At 68.2% G+C, this 9,640-nt stretch overlaps 1 protein-coding gene across 2 annotated transcripts; it reads left to right on the top strand.

Annotated features, from left to right (window-relative positions):
- The first annotated feature begins 4,531 nt into the window (after nt 1-4,531).
- On the top strand, nt 4,532-9,634 carry RNF44 (ring finger protein 44). 2 transcript variants are annotated; one of them, XM_085317978.1, is made up of 10 exons: nt 4,532-5,290; nt 5,715-5,931; nt 6,436-6,603; nt 6,801-6,977; nt 7,231-7,392; nt 7,484-7,608; nt 7,737-7,824; nt 7,957-8,078; nt 8,157-8,256; nt 8,380-9,634. In XM_085317978.1, the coding sequence occupies exons 1-10, from the start codon at nt 5,184-5,186 to the stop codon at nt 8,440-8,442; spliced, it is 1,329 nt and encodes a 442-aa protein (XP_085174104.1). In that variant the 5' UTR covers nt 4,532-5,183; the 3' UTR covers nt 8,443-9,634. The 2 variants fall into 2 exon arrangements, with proteins under 2 accessions (XP_085174104.1, XP_085174105.1); XM_085317979.1 differs by lacking the exon at nt 6,436-6,603.
- The last annotated feature ends 6 nt before the right edge of the window (nt 9,635-9,640 follow it).

The raw sequence follows: 9,640 nt of genomic DNA, 5'->3' as shown, positions 1-9,640 counted from the left end.
CGGGGCGCTGCACTCCTTGGGGTGCCCTGTCGGGGTGCTGCAGCCGTCGGGGCGCTGCAGGCTGGGGTGCTCCATCGGGGTGCTGTATTCCTTGGTGTGCCCCTTTGGGGTGCTGCAGCTGTCGGGGCGCTGCAGTCTTTGGGGGGCCCCGTCGGGGCGCTGCAGCTGTCGGGGCACTGCAGGCTGGGGTACCCCGTTGGGGCACTGCACTCTTTGGGGTGCCCCTCGGGGTGCTGCAGGCCATGGCAGGGTGCCGGAGGTCTCGGGGCCCCTTGCCTGGGGCGCGGGTCGGGACCTCACGAAGCGGCCCAAGCTCTCCTGGCCGGCGGGGCCGGGGGGGCGACCCTGCCCTGGGGAAGCGGGCGCGGGAAGCCGTGGCGCCAAGGGGCTGGAGCAGCCCGGGGTGCTGGGGCCGGGCCGGCGGCGGGTGGCCCGGGGCTGGAGGCAGCGGGGCAGCGGCGGAGGGCGATGCCAGGGGTGCCCCAGGCCGCCGTCACGGCGGCCGGCCCTGCCCGAGCAGATGGCATCGGGCGCGAGAGCTGGCGCGTTGCTAACTTTGTTCTTGGCGGAGTGGCGGTGCCCGGGCAGGCGCCGCGGCTCTGCTGCCCGCCGGAGGGGCGTGCGCAGCCGGGCCCTGGGCGCTATGGCACGCGGGGCCTGGCCTGCAGCGGCCCCCGCGGAGGCACAGCGGGGTCCCGGGTGCCCTTGTGTCCTCGCCGGCCCCGAGGGCCGTGGGGGGCGGCACGGGACGGGAGGCCCGCGTGCTTCGTGTTGTTGCTGCCAGTTGTGGTGGGATGAATGAGCTCGCCGGGGCGGGGGGGCTGCACACTGCCACMACCCCCTGGCCGTGCCCGGCGTCCCGTCCCGGTGAGCCCGGTGGTGGCAGCAGTGTCCTCGTGGTGCGGTTGTGCCGCGCTTGCCTGCGTTGCTGGGGGCGGTGGGAGCGCAGGCAGCTCCCCTGCTCCAGCGAGGCCCGGAGCCAGGAGCACCCCGGCCGGCAGGGCTGCGCGGCTCTCCCGTCCCGCTGCCGAGGCGCTCCGTGTCCSTAAGCCCATCGCTGCTGTGTCTCGTCTGGAAGGTGGCCCAGTGGGTCGTGCAGGGCCCTGGCACTGTGTGTGGTTCTGGAATGATAATGTGAAACTGCGAGGAATAACATCTTAGCATGGGAAAAGCTCGGGGGGGGGGGTTACACCAGCCTCGCTGGGCTGCCACTGCAGCCACACGCCTTCGGTGGCAGGGGGACCCCAGCACCTCTTACCTGGGGCAAAGTCTTGGGGGCAGAATAAAAGCCACTGGGGCAACACCCACTGGTGTCCTTTGAGCGTGGCTGGTCCCCAGGTGGGAGCCATGGAGGAGCTCTTGGGGCTCCAGCCTGTGGCTTCCTTTTTCCTTTTTTAAATTTATCAAAAGACAGAGAAATTTGTGAACTTYGGAAGTGGTATCGTAGGCTGCAGTGGGATTGAGACCCGCGTGTTGCAGGAGACTTCCCTGGTGGTGGGGCTTGCCCCGATGACTCCCCTGATGCGGCTGGTGAYGCCTGTCACCCAGAAGTGACGTTGCAGCTCTCATGGGGGTGGCTGCTCCCTGCTGGGGAGACCCCCCAGTCTCCCCCCCCAGCTCTCACCTTGGGGCAGAGCAGTGCTCTGGCCACTTTGTCCTGCCTGGATCATCCTTGGGGACATGGGGGTCAGGGGAAAAGCCCCATTGGGGCCAAGGGACCAGAGCAGCCCTATGGACAGAGCTCTCCTGTACGGCGCTGAGCCGCCAGCTTCCTTAGGGATGGGAGGCCACGCGTGTGCCGTGGGAGGAGGTGTTTCACTGCGTGGCTTTGGCGTGGGGATGTGAGCCGGGGTGGGTGCTCATGCAGGGCCCAGGGCAGCATTTCTAGCCCCATGTGCACGCCTCCATGGGAGYGTAGCGCAGAGCCACGAAGGAAAGCTGCTTGCCCTTGGCACCRGCCCGGCCCTCGACAGTGCCCTGCTTCAGCCGCAGTCCCTGCGTGCCTGCTGTGCTGCGGTTTGGTTGCCCTGGCTCGCTTCTCCCTCGCCAGGGGGAGGAGGGGGGAGACACGCAGTTGCACCCCRCTTGCAGCAGGGAGTCAGTGTGCGCAGGCTGGGCGATTCGGTCAGRGCTGTGAGCCCTGCTGCCCTCGGCACAGCCTGGCCAGCCCCTGCGTGCTCAGCGCCYGGCAGCAGGGAAGAGGTGCGAGTCCAGAGTAGGATGTGCAGGAGCCCAGCAAGACAGCACAGCCCTTAGAGCAGCTCTGCACCCTGCGCTGGCCAAAGACGTGCTGGAAACCCCTCCAGGCCCTTGTCCTCAGCTCCCCAGCAGCCAGGATGCAGCCTGGGACACCACCGCAGCTACAAGGCCCTTCGCAGCTTGCTTTTATCTATGCCAAAAACAAGTGCTTCTCTCTCATTCAGTGTCCGTGTCTTGCATGGGGGGTAGCTCTGGCCGCACAAGGAGGGACTGTAACTGGGCATGTGGAATGGAGCTGGCTCTCCATGGGTCCATGCATCCTGCCAGGGCTGCCTCCAGCCCCAGGAGATGTGGAGACCTCAGGTSTAGCTGCCAGGGGCTGCAAGATCTCAACCACAGCGTGACCACTGCTGCAGGCAGGGCAAGGTAGGGAAGGGAAGGGTCTGGCTCTGGGAGAAGCRGGCTGAGCCATGCTGGGGGTTGCTCAGAGCCACTTGTGTGCTGCTGGGTTGTAAGGGAAGGAAAAGCCTCTTTGCCCCAGGGGACCTGGGTTAAGCTGTTCCCTCCCCCCAGGTGCCTTGCAGTGGGGGCTGCTCTGCAGCCAAGCTGGGGTCAAGTTTCCCTGGAGCATCTGGCCATGTGCACCCTCCCCCAGCCAGCTAGGCTAGGGGTGCAGAGCGGAAGTCAGCTTGGCCATGCAGCCTTGGACCACGGTGCTGCTAGAGCTCAGGTTGCTCACCCTGCCTTGCGAACAGCTATCGCCCTGGGCTTCCTGGCTGGGGTGGCCATGAGGCACCAAAGCAGCGGTGTCCTCCCGCTGACTCCCCCAAGGCAGTTCTCCCTGTGGGTGAAGCAGGGCCTGGCTGGATGCAGGCAGTGGGTGCGTGGCGAGTGAGTATGCAGGAGGAGAGGACCAGCTGTGCCCTCCTAGTGGCCTGGTCTAAGGGGGTGCAAGCCGTCCCCAGCCTTCCCCGGGGCATGGGGTCACTGTGAGACTCTGTCCCCACCTCATGTGGTGGGATGTTCAGGCTGGGCTCACCACCCACCATGCTGGCTAGTGCCCTGCTGGGGTGTGGACAGGCAGAGTGGACATTGGAGACGCTTCACCCACAGGGACAGGAGCTGCACAGCCTCTTCCTGCCGTGGGCCCTCATGTTTTTGCAGGCAGAGCGCCGGTCTGTGTGTGTCTGCAGGGGTGAATTGCCCCTGGGGCAGAGAGACCTCTGCCCCATGCCTGCCTCCCTCGGGGATGCCTCTCTCAGCCCCCTGCCACGTCAGCTGGAGCCCGAGCTTGCCTCTGCCTGCTCTGACTGTCCGGGGCAGGCTTGGGGCTGGCCCCGAGGGGGTGTGTGGGCTGTTGTGCTGCAAGGGGGAACCGGTCCCAGAAGATGTAACACGCACCCCCCCCCCATTAGTGCAACTGCCCCATTGCTGCCGGGAAGGGAGCCTCTGGGCCAGGGCTGCTGGTGCCCTGGGGGACACAGCCCCATGGGATGAGCGGAAGAAAAACCACCTCTGAGAGCGGGTGCCTGTGGCAGGGCAAGGGGCTATGGGCAGGGGTAAGGGGTCCGTGCCAGGCCCCAGTGTGATGGGGTGGGTGCTGGCTGCTGCCTCCAACCCTACCAGTGCTGGCCATGATCCACCAACGTGGCCTGGGGCAGGAGCAAGGCACCTCATCCTGCCCCTACAGAGAGCCTCACTGCAGGCAGGGGGTAGGGTGGGGGTCCGGCAGGGCTGTGGCCCCCCTGTGCTATGGGACAGGTGTCCCCTGTGCCAGAGCTGAGGCTACCTGGTGGTGTGGGAGCTGCAGGCATGGAGAAGACCTGTCCCATGTTTGTGGGGATGGCGCAGGGGAGGTGGGGTGCTGAAGGCATTGCGTAGAGAGGGGTTAGGGGTTGCCAAAAATCCCCAGTCTGCAGGGCTGCGATGGGTTCCACGTGCACGAAGCAGCGCTGCCTGTTCTGGCAGCTTGCTGCACGGCGGAGGCTGGTGCAATGGCAGCGGCCGAGAGCCGAACTTTTAGGAAATGTGGCTTCTCCTTGGTGCCGGGGTGCCTGGGTCCTGGCCCCAGGCCTTCATACGCGTGCATGTACGCGCACATCCGCCTGGTGCAGCCACCCATGGCCCCGGTGGCTTTGCAGTCCCCGAGCCGCCTGGCTGCGAGGGCCGCCTTTGCCTGCGGCACGCGAGCGCAGCCGGCTCCCCGCGCAGGCAGAGCGGCCGCCGGCTGCCCTGGGCCGGCCTGGCCTCCCTGCGGAGGCCGGCTCACCGAGGCCGGCTGCCAGGGCTGCTTGGAGCAGCGGAGCCGGCTGCCTGGCTCGACGCGAGCCTCCCGCAGCCGCTGGGCCATGGGCACGTTTCCCTGAAGGGGTTGGCGGAGGAGCAGGAAGGCTCTTGGCAATGCCTGGTACAAAAGTGCCGCAGGGTCTGAGTGTGTGCTGCCTGCTCGTGAAAACATTGTCCGAATGTTGATCCTGGAGTTTAAATGCCCGTCTGGACCTGGACCCACCCTGGGAAGGGCCTAGGGTTGCTGCTTTGGCAGCAGCATCTCTTTTTAGAGCATCCTCCTGCACCAGGCAGCTAGATCCTTCCCTGCGTGCTGGGGCTGGGCATGGAGAGGGTGGCCAAACTTATGGTGTGGAGGAAGCACAGGCCAGAGCCTGGTGAGCTCCAAACCCCTGCATGTCCTTGGGCACTGCTGCCACCTTGGGTGGCTCCAAGCCTCCTCTCCCCTCTTCCAAAGCAGGTGGTGGAGGAGAGGGCTGTGGATGTGGTACCAGCATCCAACCATGGGCCAGGTGTGAGGAGCAGGGCAGATGTGGGTCTCCTGAGCCCAGCAGGCCTTGGCCTGGCTGCGGCCCTGTGCCACCTGTGGGGTTCGGCTGCCATGACCTGCTGTCCTTCTCACAGGGTCCAAGGCGCTGGTGTTTTGCCCTGTCTGGAGCCTGAGGTCCCGTGYGCCCATCCGCCTCCCGACGTCACCAATGCGACCATGGGAACTGGCAGTGAATAGGCGGCCTCCCTCTGCCCCTTTTAACCAACGCCGTTTCTCAGGGGGACCCTGCAGCAGCCCTGACCACCTCCGGCGAAGGTACGGGACACAGGGCCACCCGGAGCCCGGCCAGCCACAGTGCCCGTGCGTGGGGATGGGGCACTGGCTCTGAGGGGCAAAGCCGTCCAGCTCCCGGAGGGTTCGGGGGGGATCACAGCAGGAAAGCACATCTCCCTGCCCCAGCTGACCGTCACCCAGGGGAGCAGGGGGTGCAGAGGGCCCTTTTTTTGCTGAGGACACGAGGTGGCACGTGCAAGACGAGCCGAGGAGCCGGCTCAGGAGCTGGCCAGCTGGACGAGGAGCCCAGCTGGGCACGGTGCCCTGCAGCGCCTGCTGTCCTGAGCATCTTGCACGGGGAGCACCTCACCCTCGGAGCCGGGTGGGCGCTGACCCCCCTGCAGCCACTCTGCCCGGGGCTGGGGGGTCACTCCTGCTCTGTTTCTCTCCCGCGGTGGCCCCACAGCCCCCCTGCCAGGCGTCAGTGGGGACGACGCGACCGACCTCTGGCAACCCTGCTGGGCCAGGATGAGACCCAGCTGCACCCTGCCTTCCCCCAGCAGCCGCACATCCCTGTAGATGAGCCCCGCGCCTACGCTCTCCCCAGCACACCGCCACGAATGCTTCATCCGGCCGCACACCCGCCCCACCAGAACCCATTCATGGTGGATCTGCATGACCAGGTGGGTGCTGCGGAGCGGGCGGCCGCGAGCTCCCGGTGCTAAGGGTGACGCTGTGCTCAGCCCCCTTTCCCAGTGGTGGCCCCTGGCTGCGTGGCCAGGCACGGCTCCAGGGCACTGGTCCCAAGACATGTCCCTGGTCATTTGCTGCTGGGAGTGCWGGGTGGTGGCCAGGGTGGTCCCTGCACCCAAGGGAAGGGCATGATTCCTCCCAGGGTCATTCAAGCTGGTGCTGCCAAGTGTCATCTGCAGTGGYAGTGCTGGGTTGTAGCCCATGCCAGCTTACCCGCTGGAAGCAAACTGGGGCCAGCATCGAACACAACCTGGACTCAGCCCTGCTCCTCTGGCCATGTTGGGGAGATGCCGGACCCTTTGCTGGGCTGTGTCCCAGCGCTGGGTGCTCAGCACCCTGCTGCCACCCTGCAAGGATGGGGGAGCTCAGCTGGCGCCTAGCCGGCCAGTATGAGCAGCCCTCTCTGACTGCACCCTCGGGTGCCTTGCCGCCAGGTGCACCAGGGACCTGTCCCTCTCTCCTACACGGTTACCACCGTCACGACGCAAGGCTTCCCCATCCACGCCGGCCAGCACATCCCTGGGTGCAGCACCCAGCAGCTCCCAGCATGCTCAGTGATGTTCAGTGGACAGCACTACCCGCTCTGCTGCCTCCCGCCCCCGGTGAGTGGCGGCCGGGGACGCCCGCGGGGGACGCCTGGGTCCCCAGTACCTGAGCCCGCTGGAGCACCAGGGCTGGGGTGAGGGTTCCTGGGGGGGGGGCAGGGCTGTTCGAGCCCCCGGGAGGGCGCAGAGGTGTGTGGCCGTGGCCGTGCCCCCGGCAGGCGTCTGACCCGCGTTCCTCTCTCTCCGGCCCCCAGCTGATCCAGGCATGCGCCATGCAGCAGCTCCCTGTCTCCTACCAGACGTTCCCCCCCATCATCTCCAGCGACCATTACATCCTGCACCCGCCGCCGCCGCCAGTGCCCCCCCACCAGCCGCCCCACATGGCCCCCCTGGGGCAGTTCGTACCTCTCCAAGCCCAGCACCCGCGCATGGTGAGTGGGGGAGCAGGGGGGCAGGGGAAGGAGGACGGGGCACGGCGGGGGAGACGTCTGCGCCGTGCACCCACAGTGGGGCCGGGCCACGGGCTGGGGGGAGCCCTGAGATGGGGACGACCGTGCGGGTCTTGTCTCTCTGCAGCCCCYGTCGGTCACAACTGGGGGTGATGGGGCCCGGGGGTGCCTCGTCCTGCTAGTGCCGGGGCGGGKGGGGGACCCCCGTGCCAGCCTAACTGTCCCCCCCCGGCAGCCTCTGCAGAGGATAGACAATGACGTGGATCTGCGAGGGGAGCAGCACCCCATCGCGGGCTTCACGTACCCCCCATCCCACCACGCTCCCGCGCTGTCCCCCTCCGTGCCGCTGCATTACCTCCCCCACGACCCGCTGCACCAAGAGCTGCCGTTCGGCGTGGTAAGTCCCCAGCGGCGCCGTGGCCGGGGGCTGGGGGGCTGGGGGGGTCCCTGCTGCTGCAGGGCTCTGACCACCCCGTCTCTCCCCACAGCCATACCCCCACATGATGCCCCGGCGGCTGAACACCCAGCGGTACCGGCTGCAGCAGGCGCTGCCCCCGCCGCCGCCCCCGCCGCCGCCGCCCCCGTATTACCCGAGCTTCCTGCCCTATTTCCTGTGAGTACCTGGGGAGGGATGTGTGGGGCGGGGAGGGGGGCACAGCAGCGTGGCCCCCTCGCCGGGGACGCCAAGGTGGATGCTGGGGTCTCTGGCCCCACGCCGACTGCCCCGTCCTGCCCCCGCAGCTCCATGCTTCCCGTGTCACCGACGGCCGTGGGGCCCACGATCAGCCTGGACCTGGACGTGGATGACGTGGAGATGGAGAACTACGAGGTGCGTGGGCGGCACCTCCCCGCGGCGGGACGGGGCGCGCGGGGAGCTGGGAGAGTCCGGGAGGGCGGCTGGGGTTCTGGGGAGCTGAGCCGAGCCGAGCCGAGCCGAGCCGTCCTCTGCGTCTCTCCGCAGGCGCTGCTGAACCTGGCCGAGCGGCTGGGGGAGGCCAAGCCGCGGGGACTCACCAAAGCAGACATCGAGCACCTCCCGTCCTACCGCTTCAACCCCGAGAGCCACCAGTCCGAGCAGACCTTGTGAGTGCCGCTATGGGGGGGCCGGGGCGGGGGGCGCCGGGGGCCGCCGCGGGCCCCGCTGACCGCTGCCTCCCCCAGGTGCGTCGTGTGCTTCAGCGACTTCGAGGCGCGGCAGCTCCTCCGCGTCCTGCCCTGCAACCACGAGTTTCACGCCAAGTGTGTCGACAAATGGTTAAAGGTACCGCTGGGGGCGGCCCTCGGGGCTGCGGGCCTCTGCGGGACGGGGGTTTTTTGTTTTGGGGGGTGGGGAGGCCGCCCGGAGCGGGGCGCTCACGGCCGCCGTGTCTGCTCCCCGCCGCAGGCGAACCGCACGTGCCCCATCTGCCGGGCAGACGCGTCGGAGGTGCAGCGGGAGGCGGACTGAGGCTGGCAGGCGCTGTGCCGCACAACTCGCTAGAGGAAGAGGACGTCGGGCCAGGGGCGGGGGGGCCGCTTGCCCGCTGCCAGGGCCTGACCGTGCGCTTGCCCCCCTCCCCAAAGCCTCTCCTCGGATGTGGTGAGAATTGAGCAATCCGGGATCCCGGCCAGTCCTCCTCCTCCCCGCCGTGGCACGGACTCGGCCGGACGCCTGCCCGCGGYGCCCCCGGGGCCCCGAATCGTGCTGTGCTGGTGGCGGGAGGCGCGTGGCCGTGTCCTCCGCGCTCCAAAGACGCTGTTGTTGCTCCATCACTTTCCAGGTCTTTGTACTGTTAGGGACTTTTTTTTCCCTTTTTTTTTTAATGCTGTTAGACTTTTTTTTTTTTCCGTTTCATTTTCTTTTCCGTTGCGTTTTTGGTTTCGTGGCCGTCGGGCCCAGCGGCGCGCGGCTCCTCCCCTCGGCGTTGCTCACAGAGGAAGCGGGGAGGAAGGAGGAGGAGGAGGAGGAGGAGGAGGAGGAAGCATCAGCGCGGGTTTGATGCCGGCGGCGGCGGGCACCCGCGGCTGGACTGGCCCCCGGGGCGCAGCCACAGCAGTTGGTCGGCGGAGCGCGGCCCAGGCGGGACACCAGCAACCCAAGGCATTACCGGGGCACGAACGCGTCCGTCCCTCGCTCCCGCGCGGAGCCTGGCGCGGCCCCTCTCCCCGTCTCGCCTGCTCCGGGTAGCCCAGGAGGGTGATGGCGGCTTCGTTTCTTTCCCAGGCGGGAGGACGACGCTCCCGCRGCCCCGGCCCCTTTCCCCGCTCCCTCCTGCCCAGCGAGAGCTAGCGCAGCTCCCGGGGCCGAGGACACGTCCCGAGAGGCGGTCGGGCCCGGAGGGCCGTGGCGAGGCCCCACGGCCCGTCCCCCAGGTCCCCGCGGCGCCGGGCTCCCCGCGGCACCTCCAGGCTGCCCCCGCGGGGCTCGGTCCCGCCGCCGCCAGTGGAAGCGGCCCCGCGCGCGAGCCGGAGACCCCGTCCTGCTGGCTGGACGGTGGCGGAGGGGGGGTGTCCCCTCTCCGACCCCCCTCCGAAGTTGGGGCTTCTTTTAATCCGTACCCTCRTGGTGTATCTTCCCCTCGGGTCTCGAGCGGCCCGTTCAGCGCTAACCCCTTGCCCTGTCCCGGCCGGTGCCGAGCGCGGGGCCCCCGGCAGCGCCGCCGCTC

Source organism: Rhea americana, unplaced genomic scaffold (assembly GCF_003343005.1).
Source record: "Rhea americana isolate MKP2758 unplaced genomic scaffold, rheAme1 scaffold_51, whole genome shotgun sequence".
NCBI classification, from domain to species: Eukaryota; Metazoa; Chordata; class Aves; order Rheiformes; family Rheidae; genus Rhea; species Rhea americana.
The sequence above is the reverse complement of the archived record's forward strand: the minus strand, read 5'-3'. Positions and strand labels throughout refer to the sequence as shown.

Coding starts and splice junctions, on each gene's coding strand:
- RNF44 (XM_085317978.1), top strand. CDS start 5,184: ATGCGACCATGGGAACTGGCAGTGAATAGGCGGCCTCCCTCTGCCCCT. Junction 5,291..5,714: donor CCTGACCACCTCCGGCGAAG/GTACGGGACACA, acceptor GTGGCCCCACAG/CCCCCCTGCCAGGCGTCAGT. Junction 7,825..7,956: donor TGGAGATGGAGAACTACGAG/GTGCGTGGGCGG, acceptor GTCTCTCCGCAG/GCGCTGCTGAACCTGGCCGA.